General features: G+C 48.4%; 1 protein-coding gene across 3 annotated transcripts in view; it reads right to left on the minus strand.

Annotated features, from left to right (window-relative positions):
- Positions 1 to 16,482, minus strand: part of LOC146261120 (vang-like protein 1) — a 32,354-nt gene extending 15,872 nt beyond the window's left edge. For all 3 annotated transcript variants that reach the window (XM_084668371.1, XM_084668372.1, XM_084668370.1), the window contains exons 1-3: positions 16,394 to 16,482; positions 9,658 to 9,929; positions 3,334 to 3,463 (exon numbers count right to left, since the gene is read on the minus strand). In XM_084668371.1, coding sequence (XP_084524497.1) covers positions 3,334 to 3,463; positions 9,658 to 9,728 — 201 coding nt within the window. In that variant the 5' untranslated portion in view covers positions 9,729 to 9,929; positions 16,394 to 16,482. The remainder of the gene's footprint in view (positions 1 to 3,333; positions 3,464 to 9,657; positions 9,930 to 16,393) is intronic.
- Between the last annotated feature and the right edge of the window lie 2,683 nt (positions 16,483 to 19,165).

A 19,165-nucleotide genomic window follows, 5' to 3' on the forward strand; every position in this document is an offset into this window, starting at 1 on the left:
AGATATGGCCAAAACGACCGACTGGCAGAGGTTTAGTCAGGTCGTCGGTCCCCTGACACCTCGCACACAGACGGCACATGATCTCTGCACAGGCGCACACATGCACCCGGGAGCACGGTGCTGTGTAATGTGCCCTCAATAGCACAATTAGCGAACATGACAAAGAAATGAGCATATACCTAGGTGGGTGTGTGTGTCGCACAAACACGTGAAACTCATGCAAAACGATACACACACACACACACACGCACACACGGTTGTATTGTTTAGTACCGAGGCTTCTGGTTTCATTGACATCCGCGTGAACTATAAATATAACCAGATCCACTTTCTCTTTCAAACAGCCGACTGTGTTCAAAGGGGAGGGTGCTAATTCCTAAAGAATGTGGTTGGGATTATGTATATCAAATTCCCCCCCAGTGTGCCACTTCACACAATGATGTAGTACAGCCCTGTAGTGCTGTTGTCAGCTCCCTGGTTCAACTGAGCTAAAGAACTTTGTAGCCACTGAACTCCACCCCCAGTTAATCAACTAGCGAGGCTAACACAACACAGCCCCCCCCCCCCCCCCAGCAGTGGCACCAGACAGATACGAGTGTAGTTCTCTCTCTTGTTAGGAGAGCTCCTGTGAGAGTGTGCTGAATGCGAGGCGCGTGGCCTAGAGGTTTTGGCCAGCCTCACTGCGATGCTAGCTGCTCGATAACTAGAATCTCAGTTCAAACACATCCAGTCCCTGGAGGCCTCACACACACACGGGAGCTCAGGCTCCAGGACATCGATGAAGAAACAGCAGATTAAAACCAACGCCCTCCTGACACAGCAAGTTAAATACTACAAACACACATGGACACACACACACACACACACACAAGATCTAGAGCAAACACACATCGCTGGTTGTGGCTGTGCTGAGAAGTCACAGCTTGCTGAAGACTGGCACCCCTCGTGTACACCAGCGTGTGTGTGTGTGTGTGTGTGTTGACATGCCTGTGCCTGTGTGTCTCCCTCCCTCCCCCCCTCACGCTCTCTCTACCCCTCTTCAACAGCCCTGATGACGACTACAACTAAGGCCAAACACAAGGTTTTCAACACTACCCCAGGCAGCATTATGAATAAGACATCAATACCAGAATCAGAATCAGAAAGGGTTTTATTCTCCATGAATGTTTGCACAAACAAGGAATTTACTTTGGCAGGGAGGTGCATACATTAAACATATAAGAATACTGAAACTTAAATATGTGGACTAACTATACAAAAGGAGCAAAGTCTAGCTAATACTAAGGGGGATCTAGCTAATACTAAGGGGAATAAAAAGTAGTCATAATTTACAATCTAACCTAAAAAAAACTGATACTGAAGAGGACCGCTGTCTGAAATCCCATCCTGTAATGCTTTGCACACAGACACACATGTAAAGTAGGGAACACTAAATGTCAAACACACACATGCTGCTCTCAGGTCTTGAGCTCTGAGGGGGAGAGCCAAATAGGTCAGTGAGCTGTGCATGTGAGTGCGCGTGTGGTTGTGAGTCTCCAAAGCAGTGCTATTGCAGGTCTCTCTCCCTCTCTCTCTCTCCCTCTCGCTCTCTCCCTCGCTCTCCCTCGCTCTCCCTCGCCCTCCTTCCCTCCCTCGCTCTCTTCCTCCATCTGTCTGTCTGGCACTTTGAATCAACAATTGTATTCAGTCGTCCAGCTCTCCAAACAGTCTCAGCTCAGCACTCAGCTCCATCAGCCTGGAGAAAGGCCCCCATTTAGCATGAGGGACAATGACCACTGATCAGCTCCACGACCAATCCCATGAAACCACGAGCACTCTGTTTAATCAGAGAGCTTCAAAGAGGGCTGAAAAGTCTTCATCTGTTCAAAAATGGGATGGATTGGATTACATGCATACTGTTCATGCGCTAATGTTAACAAACCACACCGTCAATAAAAAACCTGCCAGTACCCTAACCAGATGTGGAGTGCGGTAGATGACAGTCATCTCCCTGTTCCCACCCTGATGGGTCCTTGATGCTGTGTGATTCAGAGGCACTCAGACACTCAAACGATAGACGACACCAAGAGCAGGGCCAGACAAGCTGAAGTGTGGTGTTGACTGAACGTGACCTTTCTGGAGGGGTTTCTGAGATATATATATACACACACATCTTTATATACATCTTTACACAAGACAGGATTGACATATATGTCAACTATGATAGTATTTGGCTGCTTTTGCGGTGGAGAATGGTCAGGGACTGTTTATGGCTGAGTGGTTGTAGTGTGATTGTGGTGTGGTTGTAGTGTACAGTGGTTGTAGAGTAGTAGTGGTGTGGTTGTGGTGTGGTTGTAGTGTAGAGGGGTTGTAGCGTTGTTGTGGTGTGGCTGTAGTGTGGTGAGGTTGTAGTGTGGTGAGGATGTGGTATGGTTGTAGTGTGGTGAGGTTGTGGTGTGGTTGTAGTGTGGTGTGGTTGTAGTGTGGTGTGGTTGTAGTGTGGTGTGGTTGTAGTGTGGTTTAGTTGTAGTGTGGTGAGGTTGTGGTGTGGTTGTAGTGTGGTGTGGTGAGGTTGTGGTATGGTTGTTGTGTGGTGAGGTTATGGTGTGGTGTGGTTGTGGTAGGTTTTAGTGTGGTGTGGTGAGGTTGTGGTGTGGTTGTAGTGTGGTGAGGTTGTGCTGTGGTTGTAGTGTGGTGTGGTGAGGTTGTGGTATGGTTGTAGTGTGGTGTGGTTGTGGTGTGGTGTGGTTGTAGTGTGGTGTGGTTGTGGTGTGGTGTGGTTGTGGTGTGGTGTGGTTGTGGTAGGTTTTAGTGTGGTGTGGTTGTGGTAGGTTTTAGTGTGGTGTGGTGAGGTTGTGGTGTGGTTGTAGTGTGGTGTGGTTGTGGTGAGGTTGTGGTGTGGTTGTAGTGTGGTTGTGGTGAGGTTGTGGTGTGGTTGTGGTGTGGTTGTGGTGTGGTTGTGGTGTGGTGTGGTGTGGTGAGGTTGTGGTGTGGTTGTGGTGTGGTTGTGGTGTGGTTGTGGTGAGGTTGTGGTGTGGTGTGGTTGAGGTAGGTTGTAGTGTGGTGTGGTGAGGTTGTGGTGTGGTTGTAGTGTGGTGTGGTGAGGTTGTGGTGTGGTTGTGGTGTGGTGTGGTTGTGGTAGGTTTTAGTGTGGTGTGGTGAGGTTGTGGTGTGGTTGTAGTGTGGTGTGGTGAGGTTGTGGTGTGGTTGTGGTGTGGTGTGGTTGTGGTAGGTTGTAGTGTGGTGTGGTGAGGTTGTGGTTGTAGTGTGGTGTGGTCGTGGTGAGGTCGTGGTGTTGTGAGGTTGTGGTGTGGTGAGGTTGTGGTGTGGTGTGGTTGTGTCCTCTGGGCCTACCTGCACCTCTTCTCCTCGTACAGATGAATCTCCCAGCAGCGGCTCTGCAGGCGGAGCGTTGATGGTGACAGACTTCTCGGAGCGGCTGCCGTCCTTACTGCGAGACTTGTGGCGATCCCGGCTGCGCTCGCTGTAAAACAACGGCAAACAAGGCGTGTGAGGCGAGGGGTACAGGGTTGCCATGGCTACCGGTAGACAGGCTCCGTAGTGATGATGGCAACAGAAAAGCAACGTGTTCCGGCCGAGTTCTCTTTTTCCTTCGTCTTTCCCACTCCCTCCCTGCTACAGAGTCCGCAGCAGCGGGGTTATGATCCATCGTTCATTGCGCGGGTAATCCCATGGCTTTAACTTTTATTTATTTCTTTCGTCCTTTAGGGGACAGGGAACGTCTGGCGTGGCTTAGCCGAATAAAAACAAACAATGCAAAGCGCCAGGCACGTGCACACGTCCAGTACGTATACGTGCACACGCGTGCGTACATAAGCAGCCAGCTGCTGTTTTAGCCAGATTTGTTTTAAAGCTAAGAGCCTGGATCTATGGGTGCTGGTCATCCAGCTCTGAAGGTGGCAGCATCATGTCTTTGTTTCATTCCCCGGGGCCTCTGGACCGAGACACTCCAAAGCCCCTGTGAACTCTCCTCCTCCTCCATCCATCCACCCACCCACCCACCCACCCACCCACCCACCCCCCCCCCCCACTCTCCAATCTCCCCCACATATGAGATCCATTAGCAGGGGTGAGCCCTGGGGTGACCCCCCCTCTCACTCTCAGATCCCTAATCCTGTGTAGGAGTGGTGAGGGTCTCCGTGCACGCCAACAGATGCTCAGACGCACACACACACACACACGCACCACATGGCACTGCGCCCAGTCTCCAGTTCCATTACCAGCCTGTGACACTGAGAGGGGGCTCAACAGCCCACGGCCGGCTCTAATCTCCCAGCGTCCTCAGCCCCCTCGGATGTGCTGCACAGCCCAGATACAACACCACTCAGGGCCAGCATGGGAGAGGGCACACATTAGAGAGAAGGCCCGGCAGACAGCTCTGCTAAGGGCCGTAAGATTTAATATAGATAATAGACCGTGAAGACGCTCCGGAGACTACATAAAGAGGGGAACGGCATCAGATGAATATGAAGGTGCAGGTGAACAGGGTAAAACTAACCGTCTCAGTGAGATAGCAGAACAAACTCCCAGGAATATATAACACTGCCCTCCTCCTAACCCTGTTCTAGGAAATTCCCTGCTGCTATCTGCCTTTCAACCAAAAGGCCAGTATGATAATACAGTTGCCTCTGAGCATTGTTCATAATTGTTATCATGTCTTCATGTGAGGAGCGGAGAGGAACATAATGAGTGTAACTAATTGGATTTCAGCTAAATCCGGCACCCTGTCTTGTATATGTTGCCCCTAGGGCAGCACCCTGGCCCCACAAGGCTGGGCTGTCTCTCTCAGATGTTAAGCTAGTTCTCGGGGATGTTGGGCTAGCTCTCTGGGATGTTGGGCTAGCTCTCTGGGATGTTGGGCTAGCTCTCTGGGATGTTGGGCTAGCTCTCTGGGATGTTGGGCTAGCTCTCTGGGATGTTGGGCTAGCTCTCTGGGATGTTGGGCTAGCTCTCTGGGATGTTGGGCTAGCTCTCTGGGATGTTGGGCTAGCTCTCTGGGATGTTGGGCTAGCTCTCTGGGATGTTGGGCTAGCTCTCTGGGTTGAGGGCTGGTTCTCTGCTGAGCTACACAGTAGAGAGAGACAAAGGCTAGAGGACTGCTGAGGGATGCTCTAAGTCTAATCCTGTTTATCCATCTTAATACACCGTGTTGTAACATTGGATTAGGAGGGGGGGGGGGGGGGGGGGGGGGGGTTTCGACGCTATTCTGTAGGAACAACGTGTCAGTTTACACTGCAGTCCTGGGGTGGTCCTGGAGAACGCAAAAGTACTGTGCTACAAAGTATGCACACCAGGATATCCTGGTTTTGAAGCTAACCAAGGGAATTATTGTGATTGGCTGTGATTGATGTCCTCTATGGCATTTAGGTGTTGTGATAAGAGGGTGTTCACCACTTCATTTCCTGTCCCTATTCTTGTATTTCCCTTTCAGCCAGGGACAGTTTCCTATTGAAAATGGTGCGAGAGGGGGAGGGGCAACGCTAAAAACATGTAATGCTGAAAACAAACTATAATCAGGTTCAAGCAATACAAGCCACGGGCAACAAAACAATCTTCAGTTTCAAACTCAAGAGTGAAAACTGCTATTGATTTTTCAGTCTTCTTTAAGGATTACGGGAGACTCTTAAAACTGACGAGAGTAGTGACTCAGACTCTCTGAGAAATCGGATCCATCTGGAGGGAACCAGGGAGGGCGGGGGAGATAGTGAGCCTTAAATAAATGATGGATTTCCTTAATACTGTGGCTACAATTATTCTAGTGAGCGTGTTCATTATTTAGATAGTGACAGTTATTAGGAGCATTGATTGAGGGAAAGTGTCAGAGATCATGGCTGGAATCATTAGCTAGCTGAATGTAGCAGTACTGGATGAGGAGTAATGGGGGTCTGGGTTTAGGATGAAAGACCTAGTGTGTGAGATGGTGTGTCTGTGTGTTAGATTGAATAAGCAAGCACTCAAGATCATATCATTACTAACATTTTAAGTAGGTAACATGTTAAACGGGCATTGGAGCAGCACCCAGACTGTCAGCAAGTGAGCATTTATCATCGCCCAAAAAGTGTCTTCAGGAGTTTGTACCCCCCCCCTTCACCCCACCCCACCCCATCTCCCCCCACCCCCGGTCTGGAATCACCAACATTCAGACGGCTCATTGGTATTCTGGCGCAGCGCCTCTGCATTGATTGATTAATGGTGTTTGACTTGCAGCGTGGCTTCCAAAGCAGGTACGGGTTCCACAGTGTGGAGAGGGTGGAGGGGGGTGAGCCCAGCAACCTGGCAAGCTGGGGCAACACTCAAACAGAGCTGCAGGGAAACGACTCTCACCGCGACACCCGCAGCGAAGTGTGCTCCTGATAGCCCTCTCACACTGACAGACGGGGGCGCGGGGGGGGGGGGGTTGGGCGCCAAAATACGACTCTGCCAAAGTGTTGCGGTACTAATTCGCTCCCCGTCCACATGGCTGGCAGGCCCCCCCTCACACCTGTGTGAAGCAGGCCTGCCGTCATCGTGCCGCTCAGAGAGGTGGGGCTGCAGCCGAGCACAGCCAGCTCACTGAGGGAGTCCAGGAGCCAAGTACATAACCACACGTTCAGTCCTGCCACCCCAGCCTCCTCTGTCATATTAGAGAGGGAGGGAGAAGGAGAGAGAGAGCGATAGTGAGAGAGCGAGAGAGAAGAAGGGGGAGGGAGAATGAGAGAGAGACAGAGAGAGGGTGGGAGAAAGAGAGAGAGAGAGGGAGGGAGGGAGAGAGGAAGGGAGAAGGAGAGACAGAGGCAGGTAGAGATAGAAAGAGACAGAAGGAGAGAGAGGGAGGGAGAAAAAGAGACAGAAGGAGAGAGAAAGAGGGAAAGAGAGATAGGGAGGGAGAGAAAAAGACAGAGAAGGAGAGGGAGAGAGACAGTCATATGGTCCAGTGAGTGAGGGGACAGATCCTGAGAGAAGCTGGAACACTAACTCAAAAGTCACTTTCCAATTCCATGCTGCCGTTTTGCCACTTAGCTGCCAGTTAGCTTCCTCTCGAGACTCCAGTCATAATACGTTTAGAGTTCACAGTTAACAGCTTTATTGGGCTCGCCATGATATTTATTATTTCCCCTTAAAACCTTAAACTGCTTATGGGAAAGAGCCAAAAAGCAAAAATAGCTGGTCTCCTTTTCGCAAGCTCAAGTGTACGTAACACAAGCAGAATTGACACAACATGAGGTTTATTTAGCCGGGGCACGGCATGCTGGAACATTTCCACCTCTTGTCAAAGCCTAGCCTAGCCTTCAGTGTTGACACAAGTTGATCCTGGGGGGCCCGGCAGCAGTGTGATAAGCAGGCCTGTGGCCTGGTTGGTTGCTAGGATTAGCCCCACTCTGACTACAACACTGTCAGGTGACTGGGAACAAATGACACATCCTGTAGCCGTGTTTCCTCCGCTGCTGAGCCAGGCAGCAGAACCAATCAGATCTGTTTGTGCCTCCGCTACTGTAGCCATCTCCATTTAATGAGATGTATGAATGCTTTAAGTCATTATGAGGCAATACTATAATGTCAACTCCAAAAGACATCAGCTACATTTAGAAAAGTTCTAGAATTTGGTGGCAGTTTGGAGAACCAAAATCTTCAAGCAAGTGATTAAAGTTTGGCATAAGACACTTTATAACTAATTCATTTCCCCATCGCTAATATAGTCGCGCCTGCATTTAATTGGAAACTTACCAAATCAAAGGAACCCAATTTTCCACATGAGTGAAAGCTAATGTGAGACTCGCTATTCAATAATCACTGGAGTACGCCAAACTGGCTGGGACGAGGAGGAAATGAGTACATCTCTGGAGACAATAAATTAGTTATACTCCCAAAAACGTAAAACACCACACCAAAAGCAGCCGCACTAACCAAGTGAATTATCTTCGTATAGCAAGTAGCATGTGCTGCATTATTTGGATAAGAGAGTACAAAAGCCTAGTGCATAGTGCTGCAATAGCGTATCACAGTGTGGCTTCCTTGGTACAGTGCATCAGGTGGTGAAGACCAATGGGACCAGACAGTAGCACGTAGCACGGTGAACCGTGTGCTAGGGATGGTACAGTGGTTACAGCAGGGGTGGGCAACATGAGTCATGCACGAGAATCTCCCAAAGCCTCGGACGACTCCGCCGCCCATCCAGGCGAATGCCAATGTAATTTACTTCCTTTTTATCAATGAATGTTAAGGATTGCAAGAGATCAACACACAGTGCCTGTGTGTGTGTGTTTGTTACAGACTATTGGATCCATCCCTGGCACAAATGTAATTAGACAATGGCAATCTAAAGCCGCTTCACGCACGGCACCCTTTGGAGTAAAAGGATTACCTTCCAACAAGGACGGCGAGGGCTTTGAAAGCCAACAATTTCACTTTTGTCTATCAAATTAGGAGGCCAGCCGGTGGCCCTGGCAACGACATGGAGGCACAGGAGAGGAGAAGCCGAAAGGAGGTTGGCACAGACTCCCCTCCACTGCCACTCCAATTTCCTGTCACTCACTCCGAACCCAGAGGCACAGGAAAACAGGGGGAGGTGGTGGTGGGAGGAGCCCTTCCCCTCTCTCTCGCTCTCTGTAATCCCCCCCCCCCCCCCCCGGGGTGAGCCCACTTTCCCCTCATAGCGGCCAACTACAAGGGCAAATTCCTACCCTGGAGAATGTGGAGGGTGGAACTAGTGATATGCCAGAGGAGGGGGGGGGGGGTGGTAGAGGGGTTTGGGAAGGCAGAGAAGGGATATGGGGAGGAGGTCAAGTGGAGATGAACGGGGGAGGGCAGCTGCCGTGATCAAGACGCCGGGGGGGCCTGGGAGTCAGAGAGGGCGTGGGGTGTGAGAGCGGGAGGGTGGAGACAGCAAAAGAGAGGGAGATGGACAACCAAACATAGAGTAGCAGACAGCCCGCGAGGGAGAGAGACCAAACGGGGGAATACAAGCCGGTGAGAAAGTGAGATTGATTGAGGGAAAAGAGGGGTGGCTTGTGGAGGCCTCGCTCGTTTGACTACACAGCAATAAGGGAACGATCTCACCGCAGCAACAGGTGCCAGACAGAGAAGGGAGGGAGAGAGAGACGGAGAGAGAGAGACAGAGAGATACAGAGAGAGAGAGACAGACAGACATACAGAGAAAGCAGTCCAAAGACATGGAGCAAGCAAGAAAGAGAGAAAGAGAAAAAAAGAGAGAAAACCAGCAAGACAGAGAGAGAGCGGGGGGGGGGGGGGGGGGGAATCTGGTTGGAATAGGAGATGCCCTCCCCTGGCCCTCCACGTATCCGCTGAGCCATCAGTCAGCGGGGCCTGTTCAGCACCTGTCCCCCTGGCCTTCCTCAGAACTGTCAGCTCCAGCTAGCCCACTAATGACAGACAAATAGGCCCTGCCAGCCCCAGGGGCCAGACATGCAGGGGTGGACAGGGAGCCAGCGAAGCGGGCAGGGCCAGGGGGAGCGAGAGAGGGGGAGGGTGGGGAGCGATGCAGGGAAGAGAAACGGAGACGGAACGAGAGAAAGAGACCAGAGGGACCGACTGAAAGGAAAGATACAGACAAAAAGAGAGGACGTGAGAGGGGAGCGTGAGTGAAACAAAGACGGAAGGCAAAGGGGACTGAGTAAGAACTGAGTAAAAAAGAGAGACGACGGGAGACTTCTTCCTCACCCGTGCCTGTGGGAGCCCCGGGAGCGCCCAGAGTAATACGAATACCCCGAGTAGGTGGACTCTGTGTCCATGGCAACGAGGTCCTGCCTCGGCGATTGGCCGAAGGCCGCGCGGAGGTTGCTGGTCTTGGCCGCAGGCAGGCGCAGGGGGGTCTTGTGGGCGGTCTTGTCGGGCAGGAGGCGGAGCTCGCTCAGGAGATTGGCGGAGGCTGCAAGCTGGCGGGGGTCAATCTTGAACGCAGCCCAGGGAGATCCCGGCTAGGAAACATCAACCTGAGAGAGAGAGAGAGAGAGAGAGATACAGAGAGAAAGAAAGAGAGATCAGAGACCGGCTTGAAGTGCATAATGTTACAAACTAATACTTTAAGCATTTAACAACACAAATGTTTTTACTTTGGAACTGGCACAAGAGCAACATGAATTTGAAGGCATGCTTCATTAACTTCTTTTCATTACTATTTGGCAAGCAGTTGTGTTTTTAAGAGGTGTCTTCAATCTTTCTCATGGACAGGGCTTTCTTTAAATAAAGAGAAGGAACTCGGTTCCCTGTTCCCACTGAATTAACCACAGCAGAGCAGAAAGGTCAACAAAGTCCTATTTTGAACATTCAGCCAGTAACTGCTACTAATTACAGCCACTGTATACATCAATGATTTGGACAATGGCAAAGGCAGCAGAGATAGAATGCTGTTCCCAGTCCACTTGGTGCAATGTCTCAAACACAATGAAATGCAGGGTAACAACCCTGGCTTCCTCCCGATACCCACAGACACACTCAAGCGCGCGCGCACACACGCAACCTCCCTCCAGTGTTATCAATAGGAGCCATCTCCAGGGGAATCTGGCAGTCGCCCCTGTGTAGAGCTGCCTCTCCCAGCACAGCATTCCTCCCTTGTGACCTCACACAGCCGACACACACACACACACGCGCACACGCGCGCACTCCAGGTAAACTGCTCAGCCGCAGCATTGTCACACTTTGGCCCAAACAGTGCTGGGAGTCACTCCACGACGAGAGGACCTCGTCTCTGTGCGTCGTCCAGGAAAGACCCAGAGGTAGATCTCTCTCATGGCTGAGGATGAGAGTTTGAAAGCTAGGTTTAGCAGGAGTCCATTTTGTAGCAGTATCGTGGCTCTCGGTCTCTAATCTAGGCACATTCTTTCCCATGAGGATCAATCTCCACACAAAAAAATGCTCGGGGAAGTGCAGATGCAACTGGAGCATCAAGTGGATTGGAATATCAAAGGCTTAAAAGCCCCTACTAATTCCATACATACATCCCAACCCGGCAAACTTTACAATCTGGATTTATAGACTCGATGGAGAGATAAACGTCATTTACGGGGTGCACTTGGTTTTGTTTGGCTGCAGAAGGGAGGGCAGATGGTAAACAGTCCTTAAATGGCAAAAGATGAAAGAGGGAAGGGGGAGAGAAGAGAGGGAAAGAGAACGGGTGGAATGGGCGAGTGCAATCCGCGAGTAAAGGAAGAGAACCGTTGCGACGTGAGGGAGAGCCAAGATCGATGCGCATGCACACACATGTAAGGTGAATGTAGTACCTTACAGAGCGATGCATGTGTAGACAAGACATCTAAAAAGGACTTGGAAAATGAAGCAAACGGCAAACGCAACCGAAAGGCCAACAGTCACAAATAAACAGAAACGCTCATTGATTTGAGAGCCGTCCGAACAGGCCTGAATACCCCCTGAACGCGGAGTGAGAAGGTGATTTCCAGGATTCCGAGCACACACACAATCCCGCACTTGAAAGCAGCCTCTCCTTGACAGGAACTACCGTGGCCTCATGCAACGGGGGGGACACACGTAGCTGACCCAGATCAGCCCTGACATAAACCAGAGGCATCCTATCCCCCCCCCCCCCACACACACTCTCTCTTCCTCCCCTCTTCCTCCCTCCCGTCTGTCTTCTGCATGGTTTGAATGTGTAAATACGGCAGCTCCATTGAAGCCCATGACTGAAAAGCCTCCGACAAGCGCCCCCGTGCACGTGGCAGTAAAACACGAGGATGAAGTGGTGCAGCCGCGACGGGGATGGTGGGCAGCGGAGCGGGCTGCGCTTCCCTGTAGGGCATCCTTCTGTTCTCCTTTCACAACCAGTTTTCTATTGCCACTTCACCTCACCCCCCCCCCCCCCCCCCAAAAAAAAAAGAGCTACTCATGCAGAGTGCTGTGTTTACATAGAAAGGAAAACGCATTCAAAACGGCCACTCGGAACGTAAGTGTGGACCGTGACCCAGATTGTGTGCGTGCGTATTGGTGGGAGGTGGGTTGCCATCAATGGCAATTCCCATTCAGTCAAAGGACTTCCTAAAAGTCTTGTGAAATCGTTTACAATGCATTTACGGTCTGAATCATTCAAGTACTACTCTCAACGATGACGATCCGGTTTTCAGTCTGCTGAATCGCCAGCTGCAGTGGAGGGGCTAAATACCTTCATGTGATGAGTCAGAAAGCAAAGACAGTACGACAATGTCTGTGAAAATCCTGCCAGACGTGACTTTGCACATCAACCGGGACAGGTGAGAGAGGTCTGGCTGGCAGGTTGAGCTCACAGGCTTGATGTTTGACCCGCATGGTTCGGATTCGGCAGTTGGGGTACAGATTCTAGCAAGGACATTTCACTGACATTTTCATGTCCAGCCATAAGCCTCTTAGAAGAGAGGGATGAAGAGATGAAACAAGGGATTAATAGGGTTAAACAGAAGGGGTAAGGGTCGTGAAATGGGTTCAAAGAGAGTGCAGCGGCGGGGAGGGAGGAGGGTGTTGTGGGGGCCTGATGGCGACCACCACATGACTCATCAGACTCAACCAGAGGACCAAACTCCACGCTGTGTGTGCTAAAAACTGGTAGGACAACAGAACAGTTCCTGCCCTGGAAGACCCCTAGCACCCTAGAAGGTGACGGGATCCCGCATGGCGTCAGCACACCACACCGTGACAATTGCCCTGTGCTTGTTGATTCGCCTCCTTCCAGAAGCTTCTGTTTTCCTCGTCTCACACGTTGTGTAAACGTCCTTTTATCCACTGCTTGCCACACCCGGGGGGGGGGGGGGGGGGGGCTGGGGGGGGGGGGGGGCTGGCCCAAACAGCTGTTGTGCGGGCTATATGTCTAGAGCGTCACTCACAGTCCTTGAAATGTAATAGGTCAGATTAGATGGTAAGTGTCTGGGATGAATCATGTGGTCCCAGTGCAACGAGGAAGCTTATTCAAGCAGTCTGAAATTACTGTAGGCAACTTGGATATGCTGCAGGGTGGACAATCAAGCACGTACACACACACACACACACACACACACACGTGTTAAACAAAAACACATATTACACACACACACACACCCACATTATACACACAGGTGCATAATCTGTCATTCACACTTGACAAGCTACGGCAAACGTAAACACCCTCAAGCAAACACAGGATATGAAAACAAACATTTTACCAAACAAGCGTGAAATGCTGTGAGAAAAACTAATCGTGGGACAGAGAGCTTGTCGGCCGCATAGCATATCCATCACACTCCCAAAACAAAGCCACACCACAAAGCCTGACGATTCCATGAACGAGATGAGGCAGTTCGTTCTTTCACATCCAGATACAGCTGGATATCTATTCTAGATAACCCCGACCCACGATTTAGCCTATCAGTTTATACACAGATTACCAGCCAATCCCAGATTAAAACTCCATCAGACGCCTGAACCGTGTAATCTGACTCTGTGTTTGATTATCCTTACTTCTCGCTGCCTCTCGCGATGACTCCTCTCGGTGGAAAAAAACTGCATTCATCCAGTCCAAAAAACCAAAACATTAGCCCTTTGACCCAGTCAAAGCATTTGTAGGGTGTTCCGAGACGAATATTAAAGAACAAAATGGTGTCCGTTCACAATCAGTGTTTGCAATGTGTACATCCAGGAGCAGGATGTGCAGATGTCATCAAACTATCCCCTGATGGAGACCCTCCCACCACATGAACAAAGGCCCTATTAAAAGCCCATCACCATTAGCAGCGTGTCACGAACCGGAATCTTCATTAACCTTCATCCTGAAGAGCCAGTGTTGCCTCAGCCCACTGTCTGTGAAACATGCATGAACATTATGTGCATAACACCCTCCCCCCCAATCCACACCCCACCATCACCCGGGCGCACACAGACAAGACAACTAGAGGCAAACAGAACACGCGAGGAACCAATTAATTCAGCGAGATGTGACAACATGATGGATGCTTGACACTTAAGGAGGGATGGCTGAGGGGGTAGGAAGCGAGTGTGCGAGTGTGAAGAGATGGCCACATGGTCACCACCAGATACTGTCCTTGAACCAAACGAGCCCATTAAGTCCCATGGAATTCTATCAACATTGTCACCCCCTTAGCTACCCATTAGTGTCAGAGAGAGAGGGGGGGGGGACAGATAGATGAGGAGAGAGAGAGAGACAGAGAGAGATGGACAGACAGACAGAGAAAGACAGACAGACAGACACTGTTGGCCGTCCGTCTGACACAGCCCATCATGCTGTAGGAACATGAGGAAAGTGGACACCAAGCTCCTGTCAGGAGCTGAGGAGACTAGTATCATAGGTGCAACGAACCACATGTGTAGGAGCACTCAGGCTTCCCAACTATGCGGATTAGCGGATTGAGAGCCCAGCTAATGCTGTTAAAGTCTATCCTCTCATCGTCAGCATACATACAGTATGCTGTCCCACATTATCCAAGATTACAGCAGTGGATCGTAATGATTTTTGAGCATGGAGTTTGTGAGCGTTTCTGGGTTCCAGTTGCGTTGCTGGGTACCAGTAAAAAGGACTGTTTAAGTACTGCTTCTCCTCATGCCATTGAATGTTGTTCCATGGCTCTCATAACCACAACAGGACAAGTCTTTCCCAGACACATTTTAGAGAAGCTTCTCATGCTATGACACATGTGCACGCTGAGTCTGAAGAGCTTTGGCGATAGCTATCATTTCATCCCCTTTAAAATATTCCTTTTTGCAGTAGTGTAAGATGTGAAGACACACAAACCAGAACCAGTTACCGGAAGGGAGGATGAGAGACTGGGATGTCTGTGGTTGGGGGGGTGGGCGGGTGTCAAATCCCACTAGGAAACAACCTATAATCACACACATCCCCCTGACATATGACTGAGTGTACACATAAAAGACTTATGATAATGTGAGCCTGCATTATTCATGAGCAGGAGTAGACCTGCGTTTTCACTGCTGAGTGCATTCTCGTCAGCAGACAAGTCAGGCATGTTTTACAACAAAAAGGCGTTCGTTTGTTTAGCGTTTCCTATAAGCACTGACACCCATCCTGGCTCTGAAAGGCTGAGTTAGATGGGTAGTCTGCCACTGTGTACACTTGTAGGCTACCAGTCGTAATACAGTCAGGGGTTTTAATAGGATTGGCATGGCCTGTGCAACTGTGTCTGTGTGTGACAGTGTAATATCTTTACAAGTTAGTTCATATGTCATCGCTGGATGTGATTACAAAGGGTTTTCAGGTGCAAAAAACAATTGAATCCCAACACTACAAAATGCTTTCCTATCCCCAAGTTTTAATTGATGTAGTAGTTGCTGCTTGCACAGCTACACCATAGGCTACTGAAAGCGCTATAATATTTAAAAAGATATAACGGGTGTTTCCAACTCAGAAGTACCCTCATTTGATCTAGGTTTTGTTAAACTGATTGAAGGCTGTTCAGACATCTGACATGTGTCATTCCCCTGACCGCGAGAACAGGATTGGATGTTTGAAGAATTCGGCTGTTTATTTCTGACATGTAAGCAAGGCCTGTATACACACACGTTTCTCAAACACGCGCTTACACAATCGTTTCATTCTTAGTGGACGTTGGACAAATCGGACACCATGCAGATATGCGAAGCTACAGCTGTTCTGCCTGCCCAACAATTTATCGTTATACCTGTGGTCCAATCATGGCGGACCTAGACAGGAAAGTCCCCGGTTCCTACCGTGGCCTCACGAACCATTCACAGTTGGTTACATGTCACAGCTGATTGTTTATTCCTTCCGAGACTATATTGCCATTCTGAAGGAAAATGGACACAGAGCTGTAACTACCTAAATAGGTAACTGCATCGCCTGTGTGTAGATACAAGGTAGCCCGTAGGTGTAGCTACAACACAATTCAGTGAACCGTGAGCAACAAAATCGTCATGGGATACAGTTTCAAAGTGAGCAATTATGTCAGTGTCTTTCCAAGCAATGACAACATTAGTTGTAATGATGTCAAAATAATTGTTAGACTACTGTATCTTTTTAGAAAGACTAGAAAACTTGCGACACTGTCAGAAAGAAAGGGTTAATTCACACCCAACGCTGACATGAGTTGAATGCGTTCAAATCCAAATGAATTGAAAGCAGTATGTAATATTGTAGACTCGACAAGCCCAGCTACTTTCTAAACGCATTTCGCACAAAAGCAAGGGCGTTTTCGCAAGTTACTTACCGGTTTCGGTCCAAATGTTGACATATAATACACTGGTATTTCAATTTCAGACGAAAGACTGAAAACAGACTGGTAGTCTACTCTGTAACCCAAGTTAAAGCAGGAACAAGACGACTGAACTCACATTTTAAAAGAGGCTGACTAGTGTAGCATTCACAGAATAAAACGAATCGCAACTCTTGCCAAGATAGCCTGGTCGACATGGCTATCTTTCCCTCGCACCACGGAACATTCAGACTCACCTTTACGGCAAAGATACCATTCCGTGGTATCGAGATTTCTTTAAAAATGTCAATGAAATACTTCGCCCTGGAGCGCACGGTACAGGAGGGAGCAGCCAGCCAGGGTAACCATGTAAATTACCCTGGTCACACAATTTGTACAGGGGGCAGCATTTCAACGGGATTATAGCATATTGTAACAGTTTGTAGTGCAAACACGGTGCGCTAGGGGGAATAGCGTTATTTGGCACACAACTGTAAAATCGGTGCATTTTAATATGAGTGTATTTATCATAATCAGCCTAGTGGTTTACCTCCATTCACTTCCGTAGAACTATTCTTTGTCCAAAGTCACTTTCAAGGAACACAATGAAGAGCGAAAGGCAACATAGGTTTGGTGGAACGAAACATGTGTCTGACAGGTTGTGTAGCTTTGGAAACCAGATGGAGTAAATGGACCATGATATTCTTAAAAAATGTAGGCTAAATCCTAAAGTAGGCTACACTAATACCTATCTTAGTAATGATTATATAGCCTAGTTAACTCTATTGACGCCTATATCTATATTAAAGCACTCAATTAATCAAAGTAGCTTGTATTACGAAGTGGGATTCGCCAAATTGTTACAGTGGCATTCAGATGAGAGGCACAACAGATAGTGATGCGTGAAAAGTTCCTTCGGCGGGTTCCACTGGACCATACAGAGATCAAGCGCGTTGTTTGGATCCAGTCAGTGATAGACAACAATGAGATCACTGAGGCTCGTGAAGTGGAATGTAAATACGAGTATTTTCTCTCTCTCTCTGCAGGGCCTCTTGTGTCACTCAAGAGGCTGCCATAAACGAAATATTCTGTGAATTAACTTATTGATTTATTGAACCAGATGAGGATGATTCTGACATAAGGGTGATTTTGTGTAATACAGGACTATCTTTGCCTCACTTCTCCAACACTAAACCCTCCCAGCCACCCGCTAAGAACACAATAGGGGTCATGACCAGGGCACGACCCCTGATCCCTTTTCCTTACACCTCTCTGAGGGCTAAACAAACAGGGTATATTATGAAGGGTGTCATATCTGAAATGGACAAAACTTCAATGACTCACTTTCTTCTTATCACTGATTGTTCAAAGGTAGGTAACAGTAGTAAAAAATCATGAAAGACATGAAATTATGCAAACTACAACAACGTTCTGAGAATCTCACTCGGCAGGAGTCCTCAAATTCCTCCTATTTTAAGGTTAGTGCGCCCCGCTCTGGACTCATAAGAGTATTGCATTTAGTAGTTGCAGTCAGTCGTAAAGGATAATGGCCCATCCTGCTGACAACTTCCGCCTGGCAACTTGGATTTCTATTAATTATGATAGGGAAAGCATTGGGTTATGTTGAAATGATACTAAAATAAATGAAAAGTCAAACAACAACAACGACAATAGGGAACAATAATAAATGTATTATTTATGATCATGAATGTTATGTGACATAGAACTAACCGACTATACAAACCAAAACAATATATAATTATGTTTTCAATTGAAATCTTATAACTTTGTGGAGCAGCCAAGGCCTTTGTTCAATAGATATTCGACCGACTCTTGACAAAAGAGATCCCTCTGTGCGTGAATAAATCATTCAACGTCAAAGCAGTAAATCTGATTACACAGTTGTGTGTTTAGGCAAGACACGCGTCACGCGCTCTCATTTACTAGGCACGCGCGCCGTGTGAGTTGCAGCACGCACTGTCAGCTTTTACGTTTATTCAACGCGGTAAGCGTGCAGATGGTCTCTATTGAGCCTGCAAGGTGGGACCCTGAGATCATTAAATTTAGTGTCCGGAAGATGGATGTATTCCTCCCTAAAGACATAGAGTTTATGAGTTTAGGGGTTTTGGTAAAAATAGGAATGAAAAATTAAAGCATTTTACATGAAGACGAAGTGAAAGGAAATACAGTTTATGAGACCACACACAGATACACAAATGGGAGGGGGACAGATAGAGAAATTCTTCATACGACCATATGGGGCTTGGATTCTGAAGAGCAACATTTTCCATTAGGCCTATCCAAATGAGATTCTCTCTGCTATGGCCTATTACATTTAGTGTGTGACAAATTATTTCTATTTGGTTGGTTTGAAGTCAGGTGGCTTGTGGCCATAGAATTATGAAAAATGTGACAGTTTGTGTGTTTTTTTATCAGGCAAATGCTGTGGGCTTAAAATCAACTATACTAAAAACCACAAAGCATTTGTTGCAATACCTAATTCATTATATTGATGAGTGAACACTGTCAATTCAATATATAATACTTTTAATTATCTACCATAATTGTAGATTCAATAATGAAAATTGTGTTTGTAAATCATAACCCCAAATGGTCCACAACAGATCATCATCGTCTGAAAAGGCCTTTGTGGCTCACCATACACACAATCTAGGGACTTCCTTCAGATTGAATGGCAACAAAGGCAATACAATTTGATTTGAAAGATCTTAACCAAATAGAAACCCAATGAATATCGCATCTTAACTTGCCAGATTGGGCTGCATTGGCTAATGCATGCACACACACCTTGTGACGTGCCCACTGTACAGATGGTCGGTGCGTGAGCCTGAATGAGTGAGGGACTATCCACTGCTGCTGACGCATTGTGAGGGGCTACGTCGCCTTCAATACCAGAGTTAATGAGAACAGACTGACTCTCTTTTCTCCCCCCCTACCCTGCCATCTCTCCATTCTTTTCTTCCCTCCCTTTCGCTCTCCTCCTCTGCCCATTTCCATCTGTTTGGAGA

The sequence above is a fragment of the Hypomesus nipponensis genome, chromosome 12, assembly GCF_054491055.1.
Source record: "Hypomesus nipponensis isolate SF chromosome 12, ASM5449105v1, whole genome shotgun sequence".
Classification (NCBI taxonomy): Eukaryota; Metazoa; Chordata; class Actinopteri; order Osmeriformes; family Osmeridae; genus Hypomesus; species Hypomesus nipponensis.